General features: G+C 31.9%; 3 protein-coding genes across 4 annotated transcripts in view; 2 read left to right on the forward strand and 1 right to left on the reverse strand.

Annotated features, from left to right (window-relative positions):
• LOC106108812 overlaps positions 1-7,103 on the reverse strand; it is a 15,756-nt gene extending 8,653 nt beyond the window's left edge. Inside the window, exon 1 of the mRNA XM_013290087.1 lies at positions 6,811-7,103. Coding sequence (XP_013145541.1) covers positions 6,811-6,895 — 85 coding nt within the window. The 5' untranslated portion in view covers positions 6,896-7,103. The remainder of the gene's footprint in view (positions 1-6,810) is intronic.
• Positions 7,104-8,173: 1,070 nt separating this feature from the next.
• On the forward strand, positions 8,174-18,290 carry LOC106108860. Of its 2 annotated transcripts, XM_013290153.1 has the most exons (11): positions 8,174-8,301; positions 8,679-8,914; positions 9,547-10,849; positions 11,127-11,308; positions 11,390-11,602; positions 12,226-13,428; positions 14,280-14,597; positions 14,870-15,214; positions 16,200-16,387; positions 17,137-17,262; positions 17,893-18,290. In XM_013290153.1, exons 1-11 carry the CDS (start codon positions 8,280-8,282, stop codon positions 18,164-18,166), a joined length of 4,410 nt encoding a protein of 1,469 aa, XP_013145607.1. In that variant the 5' UTR covers positions 8,174-8,279; the 3' UTR covers positions 18,167-18,290. The 2 variants fall into 2 exon arrangements, with proteins under 2 accessions (XP_013145607.1, XP_013145609.1); XM_013290155.1 differs by lacking the exons at positions 17,137-17,262; positions 17,893-18,290 and having other exon boundaries at positions 14,870-15,213; positions 16,198-16,302.
• A 692-nt stretch (positions 18,291-18,982) lies between these two features.
• LOC106108861 (cofilin/actin-depolymerizing factor homolog) overlaps positions 18,983-26,537 on the forward strand; it is a 12,386-nt gene continuing 4,831 nt past the window's right edge. Inside the window, exon 1 of the mRNA XM_013290156.1 lies at positions 18,983-19,184. Coding sequence (XP_013145610.1) covers positions 19,182-19,184 — 3 coding nt within the window. The 5' untranslated portion in view covers positions 18,983-19,181. The remainder of the gene's footprint in view (positions 19,185-26,537) is intronic.

Here is a 26,537-nt window from a genome sequence, read left to right on the forward strand (position 1 = left end):
GCACCGGACATTTCTTGGGGATGAGCTTATGAAATGTGTACTCCAGACTTTGTTTTGTGCCAAATTTCAATAAGATATGTTGAACCGTTGCAGAATGATCGAGTAAACATTAAAAAACTAAATTAATGAATCCCACGGGAACCGTAACTATTCCCGGGATAAAAAGTAGCCTATGTGTTCTTCCAGACTATGCTCTAAAAATGTGCCAAATTTCATTGAGATCCGTTCAGCCGTTTAGGCTACAAACGCTAACAAACATCCATCCATCCATCTAAACTTTCGCATTTATAATATTTGTAAGAAGTAAGATTTACAAATCCCTTCGAAGCCAAAAATATCGACGAGATTTGCACACCTTCGTTTAAACTATCGCACTGTTGTGCAATTGTCGATTATTTCGCAGCCTCTATATAAGCTCATAGGAATAGGAGCGAGACTAAACAGTTGTGCGACAGTTTAGTCAAAGGTGTGTGCATTAATCAACTTTCAGTGCAAAGTACCAGTGTAGCATAAAAGACGAAGCAGTGAACATGAAACATCTAAGATCCCTTTGATGAACTATTGCAGGTTGATGTTAGGTATTCCGCCCACGGCCTACATGTTTGCCCTTTCGCATCCCCTCAGCTCAGATTAATGACGTCATATCATGCTAATTTTACTTTAACGACCACGCAAATATTACGATGTCATGACAAAAAAAAATAACAAGACAAATTACAGTAATTTTATGCTCGTTGAGTTTCGTAGAATTTGTTGAGCCACCGTAAATAGCTATCCCAAGTACTTTAGCCGTACGCGTAAAGCTTAATGATTTTCTAGTTAAGTTCATAAATCTTCGTTATTTTAAATAGTATAAGAAATAAAAATTTATTTCATTTCACTGATATTATAAAAAGGAAAGAGTTGTATATACTGAAATAACTAAAAAACTACTGGGGCGACTTCAAAAAAATTTTCACCATAAAAAGGTACGTTATTAGTAAGTAATATAGGCTGTATTTTTTAATCTATACAATTATAATAAAGCGTAAACGCACACTTCTTTGTTGCCTAAGATGTCAGCAATAACAGGATATTTTTGAATAAAAGGGCCCTACACTTGCGCCACGCTTTAGGCTATATATTTTATCGCCATTAAACTTAGGGGTAAATATTTTGGATAAAAAACGTAATGTGGGAGAGAGACCATAAGTTGCTGCCAACATCAAGGAAGCAAGACTGCCATGCTTTGTCATCATGTCATAATTTGACAATAAAATAAAACAATAAACTAAAATTTTCATAATTTCATGCGGATGAAGCCCCACGCGAAAAGCTAGTACTCTATAATTTCACGCGGACGAAATCGTAGGCAACAGCTAATCTATTGTAAGTTGCTTCAACATATGATGTAAATAGATCTTAGTAATGCTTTGAAGTTTAGTGAATTTGCTTTGTAATGTAGAGATATTACGAAGTTTGTATTATCGTGTTTTCTATGCGTAGGTTTTATTCTTCACCCTTCGAAAAAACTCTTTAACGCAATGCTTTTGTTTTCTAACCTCAAACAATTTGTTTTATTACCCACTAAAAGGCCCGAGAGCGCAAGTAATATAATTTATCTAGAAGTTTCCACAGTTCGGCGTTGCGTAGGGAGAGTAAAACATCGCTAACACCATCCGCATAACAATATGGTCAAAGTAACCATACGTTTTCGTTTATACGTATAGAATACATCTAGTAGACTACATTATAAAATTTAAGTGATATGAAATCATACTTCATACTAATATTTACATTTTTATATTCACGCTTGACAGACCCTAAAGCCTTGAAAACCTTGGAGAAATATATGTAAATATGTTCTCGGGAAATGTCCCAACAAAGATCAAAAGAAAGGTCACCCTATTCATATGCAATGAGATGCCCACGTCAATTTGCTTTCAGACAACTTCCTGTGACGTCACTCAAGGTCAAAGGTCCAATTTGAATTTTATTTTTAGTACAGTAAAGTGCATTTTGTGTTCAATTTAGTTTTCATCGAGCTTACATAACAATTTCCAGACTTTCTTCGTACCCTGGATAAAGAAATGTTATTTAGTGAATGCTCACTTATTTCATTCGTTAGAAGCGATCCGCCGCAGCTTCGCCTGTGTGGCAAGGAATATACATCTATTTTTTTTTCATTCATGTCAAATATAGCATATGCTCCTCAGTGTAAATGTAGCTTTCTAATGGTGAAAGAATTTAAAGAAATCGGTTCTCTACTATCGGAGCCTATTCAATGCGAACAACAATGAAATCTTTCCTCTTTATAACTATTATTAGTATTTTCAAATAATTAATACAATTGTTACTAGCGTACGTCTTCAGCAACTAGAGAACTGCTTCCGCCAGAAAAGCGCGCTATTGCAATAAGTCTTTTGACATTTGACAGCTGTCAGATAGGGACGTGACTTCTATACCGATAATCTAATGTTGCGGTTGCGCCAATCGTACAGCTCAGTACTAGAGTTCTTCTTAACAGTATAAATTATTATTTTCAACTTGATCTACAATTCAAAGGTTATTATAGAGCTTAGTTTTTTTTTTTTAAAAAAAGAGGATTAAATAAAATAATGCACTTAGTTTCGTGTCACGTTTAAATAGTTACCAAAATATTGGTATGACGAAGAACGCTATTTTGAGTTTAAAATAAAAGAGGTCAAAGTAAATTGGATGCAAGCTTTATCTAAATTCCAACACTGTTATATCCAAGTTATTTCCGTGCTGGGAATTCATATTTCGCTACCCGGCATATGAATGTGGTTGCGAAACATCGGCTGGAATTGGCTTACGGTTTTATATATGAAAATATGGATGAAAAAAACATCTGAACATTAGGAAATGTTCATTTGTTTGAGACGTCTACTAAAATAATTATTTTATCAGAAACATTATATTACGATAATTTAAAATGCCCTGCAAATCACAGATATACCTAGCATAACTCGCCACAGATAATATAATATTATAATCGTCGCTAATACTCCATTGTGGAGGTTTTAATTATTTATTTTTAAAACAAAAACAAAACATTTAAAAAGTAACTGCTTAAAAGCGTCCTCTTGTTTTAAGACACAAAAAAAACAAAAGAAAGGAGGTTCTTTTTGATGTCTAGAAAATGGTCGATATTATGTCACAGTGCAACACATTTCTTTTTTTTTTGTCTTTCTATCATTACAAGCGTAAGAATTTCATTGAAATGGAACAACATTGAACATAACCACGCGATGATCATATTATCGCCTCGCTTTCATGTCTTCGGGACACGCCTTCGTCTACTAATGGAGGTCGAAACAAATGTAATACGGAAATACTATTAAAACGACAGATTATCAAAGTTTAACTTATTTCATCGTATAAATTGAGTAATTTACATTTAGTACTTACCAAAATTAGATTTGTATCTGCAAAATTATTTACAAATCTTCATTTTTCCTTAGAACTTTTTCTTAGTAGAAAAACATTGATTTATTTACTAGCTAGTATATAAAACTATATTTTACAGAGGTATGAGAATAATAAATATACTTGTTTAACGAATATTCAAATTAAAAATACACAAAACTAAAAAGTTTTCAAATGCGTTATTTCTTTTTATTCACGCGCCAATGAATGTAATCAGTTCCCGCCTGGAGGCAATTCCACGATATCGCAGCCGCCATATTGTAAACGAATGATGCAAAACGCCCGCTTTTCAATAAAGAAGTAATATCTGACTCGGTGTATTAAGTAACTTTTCTGATTGGAATTTAAAACAAGCGAAACTAACTTTATGGTATTATAAATTAAAGTTTTTTTTTTAAATTTCATCACATCCATAAACAATAAATTTGTATAAAATTAAATATGATTTTGAAGTAAAGATTATTACAGTTGAGATAAATGTAATCAAAACCAGTATATTACAAAGTACTCTGTGATCAAAACCGTTAACATTTAAACTTATTAAAAAATCACAAATTTCATATTCCAATTGACGTTTGACATTTTAGCAACGTTCGGAAATTCAATACCGAATAAAACAATACCACAGAAAAAAATATGCAACATTTTCTATTGTTCCACTCGAAATTAAATTTGAAAAATCCGGCAATTTCTAAGCATTCGTACACTTGAGAATTGAAGTTTTCGGAAGTAACAAATTCTGAAAACGTACTCGAGCCTTCATGTTTGAACGCGAGGCCACGCTGAATGGACGTGAAAGTTCTCAACTTTATACGATAATGTTAAAACTCTTTATCCATTGTACGAAGCTATTTTTATATTACTTTTAAAGTTTGAATAAAGAGGAAAGAGAGTTTTTCAATGAAACAATATTTGTTGAGAACGTTCTAGAATTTTATTGGATAGAACAAGTGACAAGACATTTAAAAAAAACATTAAACCGTAAAAGTGATTAAGGCGTAACTACTATTATATTTGTAGACCTATAAATAGGATCTGTATTGTCCTGTCTTATGCTTTGCGTATTATTCTAATAGCATATTCGCTTTCCTAGTATTGTATTAACTATCTGTTGTTTTTGGTAATGTTGTAAATACGAAAGTTTGGATGGATAGATTATTTTTATCAAGTAGATCTAAAGTTTTATAACTCTATAGCCTATTTAGTAAGTATCTTTATAATGCCGCATAGAAGAAGAGTTTCCTCTTTTTTATTTATTTGCATACATAATGACAAGGTGATAAGAAGCGTAAAAAATTATATTTTTTTTTAATTTTAACGATGTATTCACTAACTTACTAATATTATAATTGCGAAAGTTTAGATGGATGGATGGATGTTTGTGAGTTTGTAGCCTAAATGGCTGAATGGATCTCGATTAAATTTGGCATAGACGTAAAGGATACTATGGAAAAACACATAGCCTACTCACTTTTGTTTTTTTTTTAATTCCACATGGACGGAGTCGCGGGCGAAAGCTAGTAACGTAATAAAGTATGTTTTTCAAGTACGATCTGCAATAAAAATAAACAGTGGCTATTATAAGTTGCCGCCTCACCTCGGCCTCATTGCTACGCCGTAGCACTTTCTACATTATTTAAATTAAAAACAAAAGAGAATTTATGTTATGCCAACTGACTGGCTGGAAAGACAACTACCGTTATTGTAGTAAGAAAAAGGCACTGGCTGAAAAGATTCTTACAGTAGTACCATCATTGTAAAGAAAATTTCAACGTTAAAAGTTGCGGACAATAGAAATAAGATTTTACATTACATTTTTAATGTTAGTTTGATAATATAATGGCAATTTTATTTTGAAGTTCTACGTATTTTTATTAAAAACGTCAAGTAGGATTTCTTGGCAGTCCCTTAGTGTAGACCTTACTAGTAAGTTGCTTAAGGGCTTAGTGATCACTTGGGATTAAGTGTGGTGCATGGTACAGTAGTCATGTACTAAGTACGGAATTCAATAGTTCGACTTTATTATCAGCTTTGTTATTTTATTATGATTTGTTATTAAATTATTATCATTTTGCACAGGAAACGTCTGGGGATAAAACAGCAAGTTGGAGTTTTTATATGTTTGTATACTGGCAGGCAATACTGTACACACAGAGGATGGTTTTTAATATTAGAATAGTATATTTTAAATTATAAAGAATTGTATATTTGATGTTTGATACATTGACTTCTCGACACGTACCAAGAAACATAGTAGGACTTATAGAATAGACTTTGTATGAAATATGGTTTTTGATATTATAAATATAATGATGATTAACTAGACGAAGAAAGCGTTTCAATAGCCCCACACCTCCAGAGCCCCGGACGGAGAAAAGTAACCGTCCAACACAGCATGATAACATACTAACGTGGGTAGTTGTTGATTAAATTAATTTTTATTTACTTTTCAGTTCCCATTTTTGTCCAAAATTAATAATTCATTAATAGGATAGTGTTAATACTTTTTAGCATTTAATAAAAGCTATGACGAATGTATAGTTTATTCTACACTAATTACGTGAAGTAATAAAAAAAAACTAAGTATATGTTATTTAAATTGGCATTCTTTTATTATTATTAATGTAAGTTATTAAAAAAAGTAATCGACCCTAAATTCCCTTTGCTAATATATTATTTTCATTAATTTAAAAGTGTATAACAACTAGGTTTCGCCCGCAACTCCGTACGCGTGGAATTAAAAAAATACAAAAGTGAGTAGCCTATGTGTTCTTCCAGACTATCCTCTACATCTATGCGAAATTTCATTAAGATCCGTTTAGCCGTTTAGGCTACAAACTCTAACAAACATCCATGTATCTAAACGTTTGCATTTATAATATTAGTAAGGTTAATTTTGATTAAGTACATTGTTCTCGGTTTTATCGAACTAAGGACATCTTGCAGATAAAATCTGTATTACGTTAGAAGATCCGTTCAGAGATACGCAGCGTTAACTTTGGTTTCATCTCTTAAACATAATAAAAAAAAAACTTTTACAACAAGGTTAATATCATCTATTTATCGCAAACCCTGAAATTAGAAGCAAATTAAAAAAAATAGAGATGAAAAAAAAAACAGACAGTAGTGTAATTAATATTGCTAAATAATTTCATTCCGGTAAATTAAACAATAGAAGATTGAAATTAATTTAAAAACGGTAACGCCTAGATTTTATTTAATTCCTCGTAGATTGTTTTTTTTTAATTTCGGCCAATACAACCCCGCGAGCACAAGGTTGAAAATTATGAAAAAGTAATAAAACGTTGTGATGGCTTTTAATTGTGAAAAATAATTATTAAGTAAAACGGTGAAAAGGAAGTAGTAGTAGATAGTACTCACATAAACACAGCATTTTCGCCAACATGGTTAGAGTGGTGTCAAAAAGCGCGAATATATTTTTCCTAGCTACAATACGAATAACCATTTTGATTGCCTTAGAAACCGTATCACTGGACGATTTCACGTTGCTTCGGTTTTATACCATTGAAGTTTACAATTTAAATATAATCTGTATTGTAATTAGAAAAAATATCAGAAGTTATAGACGGGTCCGCACATCTGCTAGACTTTTGCTACAAACTGGTGGTGAGGAATGTTTTTGAAGATTTTATACCGAGCGAGTTGGCGGAATAGCGGACATTTTGTGACGTCATATAGACAAAAATCAATCCATCGGAGCATGCGCGTCGTCTTCCCTTGGCCCATTTAGTGGCGGGGATGTGTGACCGTGACGGATTCATTTTATAACCAACACAAAATGGCTGACATTTTTTATGAATGAACATACTCGAGTCATTCAATCGTTATTTTTAGATTTTAACTTACTGATATCGAATTTATTTTCAATTCATTAATTTCGTAAAGTTATGAACGACAATATTACATAGAACTATTGATTTCTTGCGAATAGAGGTTAGTAGAACGAATATAAAGCCAAGATTCATATTAACTATAAAAGATATCTCACATTTGTCTGTATTTTATTTTCATTTAGTTTAACGTTTATAATATGACGATAGAATACGTCTATCAAGGGGTAGATAATAAAAGAAGTGAGGTCGTTATTCATAAGACAAAAGGAATCACACAGATTCAGCTATGAATTTTTACACTATTCTACTATGTCCATTGGCTAATCTAGACTTGAAGTGGCATCAATGTGCATTTGAGTGCATAATATAAAGTAATCAAAATTTATTCTCTTTATTAACTGGACTTTTGCCTTAATTAAAAAAGTGAACGACTTATCATTACTTAAAGCTAAAGCCACTGCTACGTAAGTTAAGTTTTATTTTGTTTACGTAAATTTAATATATGAATAACAAATGATAATCTTGACATACATGATTTCGTGAATTGTTTTAAAACGGGTAAACATCATGCCTGGTTCACACTTGATCAGTACAGCTGGTCTGAAGCACTCTATAACTGTACTGGCATTCAACTCGTTAGTGTGAACACTAACTGGCGCCAGTCAATCCATACAATCCATGCTTAGCCTGCTCGACTGTCCAAGTGTGAACCTCAATAGTCTATAGCTAGAATAAATATTTCGTTTGGGCTTACAATTATCCTTTTTAAATATGGCAAAAGTAAAAATACAGAATTCGTTTTTTTTAATATGTATCATTTATGAAATATTTATTTTAATTGCATCTATTTCTAATCGAAAACAACTTCGTTTGACATTTGATAGTGACAGGAGACAGTGACAATTGGAAGTAAACAACTGTTCAAGACATGTGTTAAATAAATGTTTTTTATGTTATTGGCGTATTAAAATAGTTGAAAAACTATTAAGTACAACTATGTCATCAAATCCTCTAAATGGTAAGTAAATAGTAATTCACAAAAAATGTCACAACAATCAAAACCAGTTTCACATTTTATAACCTTACTTTTTAATTTAAACTTATTAACACTGTTTAAAAAACCTTAAACATTTCTTATGGCATGGTATGGTAAGTATTCTGCTAGTTTGTAATACTACATCATGTATTAAACATTATGTAATTTTTTCAAAGCATGTTTTAATGCAATTAAAATAAGGTTGTAAAGTATACTTTTGAGTGAAAACTAATACAAAAAATAAACATTTCCGATTGTATTTAACTCTTAATATCCTTTATACAAAGTTAAGGTAAAATTAATGTTGTACAAACAAGAATTAAAACAATTATATTCATATTTACAATTACGTTTTACAGAACTGAAGCGTAGATTAGACGATGACAACACTCCATTACCCAAAAGGTTACGCTTGGCAAAAAATGTGATACATTCAGATCATTTCCCTGCTGCACCGAAGGAAAGAATTGTTGCAGAATGGTTAGAGAGCATCACGGAAAGAAATGGTCTTGCCAGTAAAGATATCAGACATGTTATAAGCTGGTTGCAATTTGCTGATGAATTAACAAATGATCTAAAATGTAGATTAATCAAGGTAAGTTGTTTTAGTCTATGTTTTTTTTATGTACACATACACACTTGTAAAAGTTTATGACAGCTAACCCCAGAAGAAATAGATTTAAAAATATGTTATCTAAAATTATATATGACTAGCTGTTGCTCGCGACTTTGCGGCGTGAAATTAAAAAAAACAATAACCTATGTTAATCACCGATAACATACTTTTTAATTGAAGAAGATTTTTTTTATCGCCCCTGTAGTTTTTGAGTTATATAAATACATACAAATTACAAATCCTCTTTATAATATAGGTATACATTGTTAAAATACTTATAAATTGATGTATAAATTTAAGCTCTTGTGGTTTTTACAAATAACATATGCATAAAAACAGGTTTGTCTTAAGAAATATTGAGAGCTCAGGAAAGATTTGTATTTTTGCATTTATTGAAATAACTCGAAAACTACAGCACCAATTTAAAAAAAATTACCATTAAAATCTACATTATCAGTGAGTTACAAAGGCTATGTTTTGCATTATTCATTTTGTAATTTCAAAGGGACGAAGTCGCGATCGAAAGCTAGTCTCAAAAAATGTTCCATGAGACTATGGAAGACCATGTCTTATGAATGTACATTTTGTTATAAAAATATCTATATTTACAGGTGGTATCACACTATCTTCATAGCAATCCATTAAACAACGAAGACATACATTTTATTATAAATTTCTTAGAGAATGACAAAATATCGGCAACACTACAAAATCAAATTGATGATTATTTATTCATAATAATCACATTACTTCAAAACTTACGTAATGATGGAAAAAATGCTTTAATTCACAAGTTATTTTTAAACTTAATTAAGTACTATAAGGAATGTAAGAAAAAACTAAAGTTTGTTATAAAATTCTTGGATGGAGAAAATTTAGAAACAATATTTAGCTATTTAGATTCAGAACATCGTAATGCAGTGCTAAATGTTTGTCAAAATATCTTATTCCCGATTACGAGAAAACCTTTCTTTGTCAATTTTCTTCAGCATATAATTAAAAATGATAATATTGATAATTTTATTGCCGATAAAAGTGAAAATGTACAATCGGTCATTAAAATATTGAGTACTTTTTTCATGTTCCCTAAAGGAAGGACGGGTAAAGATCAAAAATTCTTAGTAGATTTTGTTGATACATTTGTCACTTCTTACCGTAATGAAGGGCAAATATTATTTGCATTTTACATAATGGCGGTTAGTTCTTTAAATATACGACAAAGCTATTTAAACCCAGAAATGATAATACCTTCGATAACATTCAAAGAAAACGATGATAAAATAAAAAGGAGTATATTTTTGAAAATGTTGACTACGTTATTAGAAAATGAAGTTGATATTTCAATCAAATTAACTGATACTATCGGTGAAAGAAATAAAGTCGAAATTAAAAAGAATTTCATGTCATTCTTACAAGCCAGTATGCTCGGTTGTTTGAAATTGGAACACAAAACAGATAAAACCAGTTTACAGATTATAAAAACGGCAATAAAATTAGATCCGTCGATAATTGAACAAAAGCTCGATGTTATTCTGCCACCGATAATGACTGGTAAAAAGAGTTCAAATGTAAAAGAAGCTTATATTGAAATGTTCAATTGTTTGATGGAAACATTATTTAAATTAAGCCGTGGTACTGTGTTTGTTGAAAAGCTATTACCGAACATAAAATTAAAATTAGAATCTTTGAATGTAGAACAATTTGAATTGAGGCAGAAATTAAAAGATAACATGGAGGAAGAAAAGATTAAAAATAAAATCATAACTGGTGATGACATTTTACCTCAAGAATGTATCGAAATGTATGGAAAATGGACGTCGGAATTGATGTTTAGACAAAATAATGGATTACTTACTTCTCTGCAAAAGGATTTGGAAGAAAATTGCTTAATGATGTTGGAAGAAGGATTTGTCAGTAAGTGTTAATTTAATTTTAAATCTATGCTATATGAAGGCGGAATATTTGTATTTTGGTAAAGGAAGAATTCTAAAACTACTCAATAAATAACATAGGTTAAATTTATAACTGTATTATTTTATTTCGTGAGGACGTAATCACGAGTAAAAGATATCAATCGAATATTTGGTAACTGCAAAGGATTTTTTTTTTATATTTTGCATTCAAAATATTTCGAAGATAAATAAACTAATTTCTTTATTTGTGGCTCATATATCTATTGTATAAATTCCAGGTCCATCAATAATCGTATTGACAGAAGTCCTGTCGGCCATCTTGTCGTCTTTCTTTCGGTTTAGTAAAATGGCGGACCATACAGTGCCGCAACAAATCGCCGAAGAATTCTGGTCGACTTTCGAAAATTTCGGTAACGAGTGTTTAAAAAAATTTGGTGAATGCTTATTAAAATTGAATTATGTAAGTAAACATGATATTTAAACAAATATAATTACAACGTCATTTTCTACTTTAATTAAAATAAAATAAAATTAATTTCAGAATCCACCATTACTGATATCTTTTCTAAAACTTTGCTTGAGTTATTGCCAGTTGAAACTTTTAAATTTGAAATATGGCAACATTAAAATGAAAGAGACAACAAATGAATCAACAGAGATATTTGACTGCAGTATTGTGTTGCCATGTTTGAATGCAGATCAATGGGTGGCATTATCCCAAATGGTACAAGAGGAGGAGGCTGTTATAACATGGGTAAGAAAACAGGTTTTTTTATTTGACATGTTTTTATATTGACTTGTAGTTTATGTCCCTTTCTTGAAAGGCGTTTTTTTTCAATACTCATCCTATAATTTTAATAGCGTGAAAAGCCTAAAGCATGTGTAAGTATAGGGCTTTTTATTATAAAATATACTAAAACTGCATACATCTTCTTAAACAACAGTGGTAGTGCCCGCTTTAACATCTTCGCACGAATGGGTCGGCTCGCCCCCACCAATACCACGACCACACAGAAGACAGGCGTGAAGTGGAAGCAATTCCGCGTATAGTCTGATGAGTGTGGTGTCGGAGGCCCAATTTTAGTCCCTTTCCCGTCTCACCTTTTTCTTTAAGAGACGGATGGATGGAAAAGTGGATTTGACGGTGGAGGAGACGCATAGGATGGAGAAAGATCCTTTTTTTGTGCTTCTCCTCCTTCGTCGATTTAGGGTAGGCAACGCATCTGCAATTGCGGATGTTTATGGGCAGCGGTCGATTCGCCTTTTTGGTGGATTTAGGTGGCCGCTTGCTCGTTTGCCACCTATTTGTATATAAAAAAACAAAGTGTGTTTTATTATTTTAGTACTAAGATTTACTTTTAACTTGTTAATTTTCAGGATAATCTTCTTCTTGTAAAATTAATGTTTACACAAGTATTAGAACTGAAAAATTCGGATAAAGTCCATAATGAAATGGAAGCAATAACTAAAACGCATATAATAAATCAATTATCTGAATATTCTAAAGTAATAACAACAGACACATATATTACAAGAGAATTATTCAACAATTTAGATCCAAATCAAGCAAAACAACTCGCAAAATTATTGGTGAAGTTGTATATTAATGGCAACAATTGTGATATGTTCCAAAATGTTGCCATAAGTAAAAATAGGATATTACTAAATGCACTCGTATTAGAAACAACTAAATGTATCATGAGATGTTTTGAAAACAGCAACATTCTTACGAAAGCTATGAATAAAAGTAACTTTGAAATTGAATCATTTTTACAAAATTTAAATGTAAAAGATTATTTCAATGAACTTGCATTAAATGAAAATTATGAGGAAAATATAATAAAACATATCGATTTATTAAAAGATTTGCCTATTTACAATTTAGAAGAGAATATCAGATTGACAGCCATTTTTGTGTTGCTAGCTGTCAAGAAATGTTGCCAAACGAAAAAAATACGTCGAAGTATTGATAATATACTTCTATCAACTTACGAATTAAGTCCAAAATATCCTGATTTATACAAAATATTTCCCGTGGATTTTATATTTTCGTTCCAAGACAGTACTATGCTGAATTTACTAAAATTATCTTCGAAAACATCAAACAATATGATTATCATTAAATTTATATTAGAACTGACAGTGAAGAAAGTAAAAATAAATAGTGAAATATTAAAAGAACTAGTAGAAATATTACTATCGAAACAACATTCAAAAAATGCAAAAAGTATAGAATATTTTAGTGATACGGTGTTCCAAATACAATGCATCATCCTACCAATTATCGCTAAAGAAAAAAGAGCCATAACGTCAAGTGCTTTTAGGACTATTTTAGCGAATTTACAAGAGAAATTGCATCAAACTATGTTGGAATCATTTATGAACATCGATTTTACTAAAATCGATGTTGAAGATGGCAACATTGATGATAGTTTGGTAACTGACCGTGGTGTGGCAACATTGAACGCTATTGGCGCGTATTCTTTGACATTATTGAAATACTGTGAAATCACTGATATTGAAGAATTAAAGAAATTAGATTGCTTATGGTCTGGATTGGAGTTTTTCGTTCTGAATGCTGTAAGTATAAAGTAAATAATATACTAGTCATTGTTCGAGACTTTGTCCATGTAAAATAAAAAAAAAATACTTTAAAGTGTAGCCTATGCTATTGAGCGATAGTTTTTATTGGTGAAAGATTGTTTTTAAATCATTCATTTAATTATATTTATTTATGTTTATTTGCGATTTATCTCTCCTCATGTCATAAAGAGGGATGAATGGCATGTTACAAGGAGAATGTTAGTTATGAGTGTGGAAGGGTACATCGGTAGAGGTAGACGTAGAAAGAGATGGATGGATTGTGTAAAAGGTGACATGATCAAAAAGGGAGTGATGACTGAGATGACGTATGATAGAGTTATTTGGAGGACAAAAACCTGTAGCGTCGAACGAAAGATGATGATTGTTTTTAAATCAACCCAGTACTTTTTGAGTTATTTCAATACATACAAATTTTTCCTCTTTATAATATTAGTATAGATTTTGTTATAATAGTATATAGTATGTAAAAAATTATGTATTCTTAGTGAATATTGCAAAGTAATAACCATCTATTGAACTCATAATACACAAATAAAAATGATTTGCTTGATTTTAATATTAAAATCATACTCTTTTTACTTCATAAACTAATAGTAATTCGATAGTTTAGATGGATGTATGGACGTTTGTTAGAGTTTGTAGCCTAACTACTGAACGGTTTTCCACAAAACTTGGTATGGATGTAGAGGATAGTCTGTAAGAACACATAGGCTTATCATTTTTGTTTTTTTCTTAAATTCCAAGCGAACGGAGTCGCGGACGAAAGCTAGTTACTTTATAATTTACGGTTTTATTTGTAAGACAAAATAATATTTATTTCTTTACAGATTAAAGCTGTCGAAAATCCGAAATCTAAATATCAACATATAGAACCTTCCATACAATTATTAAATGTTATACTACGATATATTAAAAAACTAGAATCACACAACATATTCCAGAAAAAAGACGAACTTTTCAAACAAATATGGCAGAGTATTAAAAATAGACTATTAATAATATTCGATAATTCATCTAAGAAACGATTAAATACAGTTTTATTGGAAAATATCGCAGTGACGTTGAAGTTTTTAGCAGAATTATCTTCAGTAGATTGTTTTGTAACGCAATTCTTAGGAGATGTTACTAATTTGGTCACTTTAAAGGTAATTTTTATTCATTAAATTTTAGCAATAAAAAAGTAGATATTCAAAATTTGCTAATGGCAACATTAATTCAAGATTTGACAGTTACATGTAACTTTTAAATAGGGTTACCATATTCCGTATGGTTGTATGATACTATTTTAGTAGTACTTTTGTGGTTACTAAAACATTTAAAACAACGAAAAAAATCTTTAATGTTTAATCCTTAAGAATTGTATACTCTTTATCCTGTAAAAGTTGTCTTTATTAACTATTTTTTTCTGTAATTTCAGAAACCGGCAATAATTTTAAAAGACGAAGCTATGACGAATTTACAGTTAACATCACATCAAACATCCAAATATTTGCTCCAACATTGTCTTAAAGCAAATATAATTGGTAACAAATGCGTTGGTATAACAAAACAAACATACCAAATATGTAAAAACTTAAAACATTGGATACAAATACATTTCGAAAGCGAAATAGAGATTAATAAAAAAGATCGGATAGTAAACAATGAAATGAACGATGAAAGTGAGGTTAACTTGACAGCTGTCAAAGTTGACGACGCCATTTGCAATTTGTTGAGAATCGATTTGGATATGCTGTCAGAAGTCATTTTGGCGGCAAAAAAGGTATGTCTGTCTTTTACATTGTAAACCTTTATGTGCAACTGTAAAAAAACTAAAAACACTCTTCCAATAAAGTAACAGATATAGAAATAAATTAACTTAATTAGAGAATTTGAATGATTTAAATGTTTTGCTTTTTAAATAAATAACAACAAAGGCTTTTCCATTGGGTAACTATTACCATTACTATGGCAATCTTGTTTCTTTCTTTCTTTTCCGTATGACAATTTATACCCAATTCATTCTCTTTCTAAATTAAATAGCGTGAAAACATAAGGGCTATAGTCGTTAGTTAGTTAGGGCTTTCTATTGAATGAGAGTTATTAAAAATATGCTATGATTGCTGACATCCTACATAACAAAAAGTGTGTGTTTACACTTTATCTAATACTAGCTGTTCCCGTGCGGCTTCATCCGCATGAAATTATAAAAACTTTATTTTATTGTCTACATTTGTCAAATTATAAATTGCGAATGTCAAAATGACATGATATGATGTAAACCTTGCTTAAATGATGTTGGCAGCAACTTATGGTCTCTTTCCCACATTCGGGCTTTTATTCAAAATATTTACCCCCTAAGTTTAATGGCATTAAAATATATAGCTTAAAGCGTGACGTAAGTGTAGGGCTTTTTATTAAAAGAATTGTTCAAAAATATGTTGTAATTGCTGACATCTCAGGCAACAAAGAAGTGTGTGTTTACGCTTTATTTTAATAGTATAGATATAGATAGATAGACTAGCGATCCGCCCCAGATTTGTATTTTTGTATGTATTGAAATCACTCAAAAACTACTTTGTCGATTTCAAAAATTCTTTCACCGTTAAAAAGTTACATAATCACTGAGTAACATAGCATTATCACTGAGCTACTCTTTTTTACTATTTTTAATTTCATGCGGCCAAAGTCGCGAGCAACAGCTAGTTATATTAGTATAGATATAGATAGTACAGATAAACAGTAATGCCAACATTTATGTTTTCCAGACTACTCTAGATTATAGGTTTGTTGATGCTGTGTTCGAGTTGCAACATTTAGTTCAGTACATTCTCGGCCGTAACACTTTGAACACAAAGTGTCAAATCACTTGGCAAGCTTTCTTCACATTACATGAAGGGTCTGTTACTGTGTTGAATAATTTGTTACTATCAAGAGAAGAACTTTTGGAAGACAGGTTTGTTTTTTTATTTGTGTTTTAAAGCAAAAGATCGCTGTTAGAAATGAAACGAAATTTGTTAAATACAAACTTATAATCAAATACAAAAAATACTTACTAAATAAAATATTTATTTATATCAATTTCTATCTGTCAAAGTCTACAAAATTACAAATTGTGAGAAATTAAGATCATTTTTAAATAAATTAATATTACTGTAAAAGTATCTGTTTTGTCGACCCTACTTATTTTTACATAGTAGACGATAGTTCCACACATTCGAATTGTAGTTTTATATTAAACTAGCTGTTCCCGTGCGGCTTCATCCGCATGAAATTAAGAAAATTTTATTTTATCGTTTACATTTGTCAAATTATCAATAGCAAATGTCAAACTGACATGACATGACAAACCATGGCAATCTTACTTTCTTGATGTTGGCAGCAACTTATGGCACATTAGGGTTTTTATCCAAAACATTTACCCACTAAGTTTAATGGCGTGAAAATATATAGCCTAAAGCGTGTCGTTAGTGCAGGGCTTTTTTCCAAAAATAAAGAATTATTTAAAAATATGCTGTAATTGCTGACATCTTAGGCAACAAAGAAGTGTGTGTTTACGCTTTATTATAATAGTAAAGATTTTATTAACATTAAGAGCGCGCACCTTTGACTAAACTATCGCACCACAGTTGTGCGACAGTTAAGTCAAAGGTGCTCACGCTCTCAAAATTGTAGTTTTTTTTTATTATTTCTATGTATTTTCAGATGGCCATGCTATATGCAGTGCTACAAAGCATTAATACAATGTGTGTGCGAGCGAGTGACGGATTTACAACAAACGGATCGGAATATTGAACAGAAATTAGCTGAAACCGCTCATTCTATTGAGAAGTATGTTAATATACATTAAATTTACCATAAGAAAAATCAAGGCTGGAAGATTTAATGAAGTGACGTTTATAATCTATGGATAATAGATGACTATGGGTTGGTTACTGATCTCTATAAATGGACAGGCTAAATTGTAGTATTTTGTGCTTATTTGATTTTCGTCATTTACGCTGACGCTCGCGATAATTGCGGTCGTGAGGTTTCGAAGAATTAACTTTACGAGGCACTTTTAAGTCAGAACAAATAAAAGCAATCAGTTCCTAACAACCTATCCATTTATACAGATCAGCGGTCACTTAGGTATTAAAACCAAATGACCGTTTATCTTACACCTTGTTTTATAAAAGCATAATATAAACATTAGAACATATATGTATAACCTATAAATAGTGTTTTATACACACAAGTCTAATTCGGGGGATTTTTAGAATTGTCATTTTTGACTATAAATAACAGTGAGTAAATTTACTCCAAAAAAGGACTTTAGGGGGATTTTAACGCCTTAATTTGTATTCTGGATTAAAAATCAATGTATTCCTTGAATAAGATCTAATATAGATATTAAATCAATACTAAGGGGACCTCCTTGCTCAACGATTATAAGTATTACAGTTCTAATTTAATTTTCAGATTAACACAATCTATCTGCAAAAGAAAAGCTCACGTGTCACGAATAGCGGCGTACGCGGTCGCAGACATTTGTATTTGGATAGAGAAGACAGGACCTCCGAAACTTGTGCGACAACATCTAGAAAATTCTATAGCACTGTTAATACAGGCGTCAGATTCTACGTACGCTATGGCCTTCTTAAGAAGATCTTTAGCAGGCTCTGTCGGGCAAATGACAATGTCTAACATGTATTCAATGTATAAAAGATATCATAAATATGTCGGAAACGCTTAAACTTTTTTATAAACAAGTTTTTATATCCATTATCAAAGATGGCCGATGCCTGGCTGTTGGTAGCAACTGTTAAGTTATCGCAATAATTTAAATATGACATCAAATAAAAAAAATGTAAATTTCACCAAAACTTTTTATTATTTTTTTTTTGATTAGCGCCTATACCTTCTTATCCACAAACCTTTTTATTGAGGTATGCTAAAAGTTCCTATCCTATATCCTAGTAAAATAATGTTTGGACAGGGTAAGTCAGTATAAATTACTTCATAAACATGCCAGTTAATATTTCTTACAAACGAGATACTCAAGCAAATAAGTTAAACATAAAGTATTTGCTAATATATGTATATGTAGACAAATAAAATAAAAGCAAATGCAAGTCGTAATTTTGCAAACAAAACATTTTTATCAGGAGGCGCCAAAATTTAAATCAACATACGACGTTGGGGCTCTCTGCATCTGCCCATATAAGGGCATTTATTGAATACTGAATGTGGATTGGACAAAACATGATCGTCATCAGTGAGTCACTTTTCAAATGCTAATCATACGTGTGGAAGTCTCCAAATCTACTGTACACTTTGTTGAAACGGTGGATATTTTTTGTTTATCTAATCTTATCAAAGCGAAAGCGACTTTATATAAAAAGGTTAACAATAAATCGTACATTGACAGAGCATAGAGCAACAGACTACAGTCGCTTAGGTTGTCGCCTTGTGTCGCATTTTAAAATAATAAATATTGAACGTTGAAATTTTGTAAATAAATAATTGTACATCGAAAGTTTTATCTTTAGTGTGAAAGAATTTTAATATTTGGAATTTATTTAACCGATAATAAATAAAAATCGTAATTAAATCAGTGTGTTGATTCATAGTAACAATTTTGACACATGCGCTCATTGGTCGCCGCACAATAACGTATAGCCAACTCTTAAATATTCAGTGTCGTTCCGGTCGCCGTTGTGGACTCGGTGAAGTTAGTAGTGGAATTTTACGTGTTATAACATCAAAAAATGGTAAGTGAACTAAAAATGTAATTTCTGTGTAGTTTAACCGTGCTGTGCTCTACTTAATCTTGATGTGTTGTAAAACTGTCGTACTGAATTTACATTGTAAGACATTCTCATTAGACCGGTGCCGCCATATTTCGCACAACCCTTTGCAGAGTTCGCACGCCTTTTCATAAAAATAGTTGTCACTGTTCAATGATTTTATGCCACGTGTAGAGTGATTTTGCTGAATAAGCTATAAATCAACGAATGTAGACGAAGTGTTTCTATCTAGATAGATAAGTAGGTGTTTCGGTGTTAAATTTCACGCTTGTTAAAAAGGTTACTATCCCGCGACACCTTTTATGACGAAAAGGCGCGCCGGTTCCTATGAGCGTCATTTTCTGATCCAAATACTATACGTTTATGATTTATCTGTCGGCCGTTTTGTTGGGGGGCATCGAACTTTGGTAGCACTGCACCGCCGCGCAGTCGTATGTCGTTTGCCCATATATGGTATAGCTGCGGTAGTTGCCTATCACATCCATTTCATGTCTATTTTAGGGTGCTTTAGGCGTTGTACGGTGGTGGGCACGCCCCGTAATAAAAACTTTCTAGACAGTATAGCTCCAATGTCAAGGTTATATGCAGTACGCGGATAGACGAATTATCGATTTCTTATCTTATTTGAAGTCGCTTTGCAGTTCGATTATTGCCATATTTGTTCTGTATTGATCATTTCGAAATATTACATATGTATGGTGATTCATGTTTTTACGCCTTTTGATGAATCAGTCCTTACTTCCTTATACATATTACAAACTAACCTATCGTAAAATTTAATATATTAATTTTATAAAGGATCAATATGTTAAAATTTTCTTATTGGATATATGTACTTTATAGTACAAGTTGGGTTACAGTTGACGTCAAATCAATATTTTTATGACTATTAACAACCTATAACAAATGCTCAAGAAAATAGCACTCATAGTATTTTGTTGTTTTACTTTACTATATTGGAGGGTACTTTGATCAAACTCATTTATTTTATTATTATTATAATTTAAAGAAATATTAATGTTCAGTATTGAACTGTAGAAGTTTATACAAAGATCCAATTAGATTTTTTTCAAACACAAATCTAGACTGTAACCTAGAGGAATAATATTACATCCATTTGGCACAGACCTAGCAAATCCTTCATACATTTTTTTCTTGTCTATGCTCCTTTAACATTGTTATCCAATTAAAAAATCATCATCTCCCCTGCCTTATTCTAGTCCCGTAGGGTTGGCACCGGATTTTCGTCCTCCAAATAACTCTATCATCCATCATCTCAGTCATCACTCCCTTCTTAATCATGTTAACTTCAAGCAATCAATCCATCTCTTTCTAGGTCTACCTCTACCGGTGTTCCCCTCCACATTCATAACTAATGTCCTTGTTACAAAGAAAAAAATATCAAAACATATTTTTGTTTGAATTTTTCAATGTTATTTATTTTAATACTAGATATATTTGTAGAGAAATAGTCTTTGCCTCAACATTGCGCTGTGTGCCAACACATAAATCTAATAAAACTGGAATTACGCTGCACATATTTTTAGATCCTACATACAACATTCACTTATGATTGATCAAATTTTAAAATTCTACAGCCACAGAAATATGAAAACAAAATAATTCTTGATAAGATATTTTTGGATATCTGTTATAGATTTTAGATTTTGTCTCTGGCTAAGGGCAGGAATAAGATGCTAGTAAAATGGGCCCATTGACATGCCACTGGCATGAACTAGCTGTGCTGTAATGCATACTATTTCTTGTATTTTAGACTATTAACCAAATTGTACACTGTAATGTATGAAAACTCTGATAATGAGTATGAATCTTAGCAAATCTATGTATTTTAATAATGGTAAAAGGTAATTTTCTAACCAGAAAAAACATTTCACATCCCATTTTGTTCAGTATAATATTGCCATAAAATAGGAAACAATTTAATGTCGAAGTTTAACCGCGTCATACTGATTGTTGTAGGAAATAAATAATTTATTCTCATGAATCATAACCGATTTACAAAAGGTGGTAAATAACGAGAATATTTTGAACTTTATTGCTATACGATTGAAAGGTCAAGTTCACAGCTGTGTGAGTCATACACGGCCCACTGGCCGATGTGTTTTTTATTAATTTATATCACATACTGGCTGTTTTTTTATTGTTTTATCGGTTACAACAACCGAAGGTCTAAGGTTATATTCACTACGAGCCCGCAAATTTGGACCACCCATTACGCAATTTTGACAGCGCAAAATTAAAAAAAAAGCCTGTAATATGCGGGTCTATATCAGCTACCCTTCAGTCAAAGTCCGGTCGAAAGGCCCAGCCGTTTTGGAGATTACCCGGAACAAACTCTGCTTGCAAACGGACAGACAGGCAATTGTTTTATAAATATAATATAATCAATAATTTTTGATATAACAGACACTCCCATTTTATTACGTGTTTAGTTTAAAATCTCAACTTAAATGTAACCTTTAGCATAATTTAACCTTTGAATGATTTGTAGCTTTTTCTTCGTATAATTTGATGAGTTGTTATTCAAGCTATTCCTCATTACCTGACTCACCGTCGCAAGGTAATGACGTGTCTACGTCCCGGAGGTCGATCACCTTCTTTCCGCTCGCAGTCCGTCTTTTGTTTTATTTTTGTTGCGTTCATTTTTATTTGCATATGTGTTTAATCAATGAGTTGATAATTATCAGCTAACGAGATAGTGTAAAACTTGGAAACTGCATATAGAGTAATAATATTAAGAAATTGTAGTTTTGTATGTAACCAATAAACTATAACCACTGAGTCGATTTGAAAAATTCTTTTGTTATCAAAAGAATATTATCACTGAGCAGCGCAAATGAAGTCGCATCAAAAGCTAGTATTTTATATTGATGCCGAAATATAGCATAAAGAAATTGATGTTTGAAATACATACTTTCGTCAAAAGGAAATTTGCATCTTCGAAATAACGGGTTAAAACCGATTGTTAATTTCTGATATTAGCTAAGACACTTAATCAAAATCTAGAAAGATTCAAGTTAAAGTGATCTAGGCATCCTATGATTTTATATCTTTAAGGAAAGGTTCGCGATACATCTTCCGTTTCATCTGTGCAGTTTAAACTGACGTGTGTAAGCACAGTTTGAATTTGCAGTTAAATTGTATAATTCTCGGCATTAGTCAGCTTTATATGCTCCTTTTAATACGCCATGTTGAACTGTTTAATTACAGTTGTGATAACACCACACTCAAACAGCGTCTGTAGCAGGCTTTACCTAGACTTTAGCTTTCAGTTCGACTGTAACTCAAGGTGTGTAGCAAGCTTAACAATACTAACTCGCCCGCAATGCCAGCGCATTATCGATTTTGTCGCGTCACACCGGTCTCTAAGTGCTTTTAGAACGTTGGGGTGCGGAGATAAATTTCAAATGGCATATTACATTGGCTACAACTAGAGGGAGCCCGAAAATATGGATAGATTTTGTTAAAGATGTGCGTAAGAAAGTGATTTCAAATTAAAATACGATATAAAAGATGTTTATAACACATACGGTGTCGACAATAATACAATGAAAAACTAAAGCTATACCTAACTAGCTGTTGATCGCGACTTCTCCCGCGTAAATTGAAAAATAGTAAAAACATCGTATGTTACTCGGTGATAAAATAGCTTTCTAATGATTAAGGATTTTTTTAAAACGGTCCAGTAGTTTTTGAGTTATTTTAATACATACAAAAATACAAATCTTTACTCTTTATAATATTAGTATAGTTCAAATTAGGGGATCATTCCTATTTCAATATAAACGTATACATTACTTAAAATGAAGATATTAATAATACAGTTTACCTTGTTTAACAACCCTCTTATACAGTTTTGTGTCATGCTACCCTAATAAAACCGCATAGCTGTATTGTAAACAAGGGGAGGGTTAACCCCTTACTTTAGTACATATCCCGTGGCGTATACGAGGTTCGATTTTTGTTGCGGATGTCTGGTTATTTAATTAGGTGTATTTTTCCGGAGAACGTTCTCGAAAAATCTTATTTTAGGGTGCAGGATAATTTGAAAATAACATTAATTGGTTATTAATAAAATAACCTAGAAAGAGATGGATGGATTGCGTGAAAGGAGACATGATCAAGAAGGGAGTGGGTGTGATGACTGAGATGACGGATGATAGAGTTATTTGGAGGACGAAAACCCGGTGCGCCGCCGAGGATAAGGCAGGGGAAATGGTTATTAATAAAATGTTTAAAAAACATATTTACAAACTCAACGTCCTTGAAATAGTTCTTTAGATTTCTCATGCTACAGCTCACGACTTAGACCCCGTTAAATTAAAAGACAATAAATGATATGCCCCATCATATATGTCACAGATAAATTACCTTTCTTATGGTTCAGGAATTTTTGAAATCGGCTTTGTAGTTTACGAGTTAGTTCAATATATACAAAAAACAAATCTCTTCTCTTTATAATCATATCATACTAATATTATAAATACGAAAGATTAGATGGATGAATGTTTGTTAGAGTTTGTAATCTAAACGGCTGAACGGATTTCGATGAAATTTGGTATAGATGTAGAGGATTGTCTGGAAGGACACATAGGCTACTCACTTTTGTTTTTTTTTTTATTTCCAAGCAGACGAAGTCTCGGGCAAAGGCTATTAGAGTAGATGTACAGATATATTGTTAAATTGCATAGGACAGTTACTTAGTTAAAAAACGTTACTCTCGGAAAATAAATATTTATAAGAAAATTAAATTAAATACTTCATCTTGAAATATATTTAGATGTTAACAAAAAACTTGTGTTTATAGCAAAAAATGCACATATTGTATGTCTCGTGAATGTCCGTTATTCGATACAATAATACTGGAATAGCCTTGGTAGCCACTGAGGCGACTACAATGTCATTTAATGTATTTTATATCTATACTTCTATACTATTATAATAAAGCGTAAACACACACTTCTTTGTTGCCTAAGATGTTAGCAATTACAGCATATTTTCGAATAAATCTTTTTTTAATAAATGATTGCTCTATGATTGCCTACCGGATTTTAAAAAACAAAAGTAAGCCTTTGTGTCTTTCCAGGCTATCATCTACATCTATGCCAAATTTCATGGAAATCCGTTCAGGAGTTTAGGCTACAAACTCTAACATCCGTGTTAACTTTCGCATTTTAATATTACCTTAAGCCCGCGACTCCGTACACAAGAAATTGAAAAAAAAAAACGAAATAGTCTATGTATTCTTACATATTATCCTCTACATCTTTGCCAAATTTCATCGAGATCCGTTCAGCAGTTTAGGCTACAAACTCTACCAACATCCAGCCATCCAAATTTTTGCAATTATAATATTAGTAAGATAGAAGAAAAGAAAAATTATTATTATTGAATTTAGAACCCTTGAAAACACTGGAACCAAAAGTAGATTTGTCATTAATATGAACAAGAACACGATAGATTCAACAAATAGATAATTGTTAACCGTTACAAAGTACTCGAGATAGCATACCTCTTGAGGGTAATAAATTCCGATACCTGTTCGATAAAGTAATACAAGAATTACAAGAACTTTCGAGTTTGGCACGACACGAATTTATAGTGAGCAATCGAGCGAGCAAATTACGAAATTTTATCGTTCGATACCATGCCCTTTGAAAATAGTCCCCTAATTAAAAGGTATTTAATTTTTACTGAAAGTTAAAACTTGAAAACTTTTTGTTAAGTGTTTATTTGTTAAATACTTGTCAAAAGTGAACCGTTTATTGATGTCAATGTTAAGATTTTTTTTTATAACATAAGGTAGCAAACTAGCAAGCGGCTATCTGAAGCGACCACTGCCCATAGACACCCGCAAATGCAGATGCGTTGCCTACCATTATACGACGGAGGAAGGAGACGCACATAAAGAGGACATTTCCCCTTCCTATGCATCTCATCCACCGTCAAATCCACTTCCCCTTCCCAACCTCTCCTTATATGAAAAGGATGGTAAAGAGAAAGGGACTTTATTAGGCCTCCGGCACCACACTCATCAGACGAAACACGCAATTGCTTCCATTTCACGCCTGTCTTCTGTGTGGTCGTGGTATTACACCAGGCTTGCCGGCTCATTCGTGCTAAGATGTTAAAGCGGGCACTACCACTGTTGAATTCACTATTCTATTTCAAAACTCGATATAATATTGTATTAAAAGATTTAGTTCTAGTTGATTATTCTACAAAATTGATATGAAAATACAGAATGCAAGTGCAATGGCGAGTAGTATTGTAACATATGTTCTATACACTTATTTAAACATTTTGTTACATGAAAGAGAAGAAGGATATGATGTAGGCTAGAAGAAAAGAGAAAGATATATACAAAAATTCAATAATAATATAAACACTATCGGTTTGTGTTTGGCACATTTAAATGAACAAAATCAAGGGAAAAATGTTGTAAATGTTGAATAGATTACGTCAAGAAGTTTGAAATAATTTGATCATTCCTATTTACGTCATAGTAAATTTCCAATCGAAATTTTTTAAACGCGTAAACGTAAGACGTAGAGAATATAAATTTTTAAAAGTGTTCTACGTAATATGTGTGGGTGTACCGCTGGGCGACTTGGTGTGTTCAGTAACTATGCGACAAATGTTGCTTTAAAAATCATTGTATAACACATTTTCGTAATACGTCTCGGTACGAAGTAATTTACCGGATACAGGATTCCAATGACCAAAAACTGAGAGTACATTTTATGCTGAAACTCGGAATAACAAAAATACTTCTGATAAAATCATTCTTCTCATATTCCTATAACTCATAAATTTCCCAAAATAACTACAATAATTGCTGCCATGTATAAATTTTGATGTGCTTCTGTTTATTTAATTTAAGCTCTCAAACAATAAGTATAATTGTTGGGGAAAATAATTATCGTAGATTATTACCCTCATTTTGCCCTTTAAAATCGATATTACTACAATGCTTTAAATATTAATGTCAAAGGGCATATCGGTGGACGCAGACTTTAAAATGAAGGAAAACACTGAAATGACAAAGATTGTTGTGTCGACCACACAGAGCGTGCGCACACCTGAAACTAAACTATCGCACAACTGTTGTCTCGTTTTGATACCTACGAGCTTTTATAGAGGTGCGCACACTACACGATTTTTAATTGCGGTTGAATTACCAATACGACTTAGGGTCCTTCAAGGAGCGAGCCTACAATTTCCTCAAAGGCCGGCAACGCATCTGTAGTTCCTGTGGTGTTGCGGATGTCCATGGGCGTCGTTGACCACCTTGGT

Source organism: Papilio polytes, unplaced genomic scaffold (assembly GCF_000836215.1).
Source record: "Papilio polytes unplaced genomic scaffold, Ppol_1.0 DF821400.1, whole genome shotgun sequence".
Lineage (NCBI taxonomy): Eukaryota > Metazoa > Arthropoda > Insecta > Lepidoptera > Papilionidae > Papilio > Papilio polytes.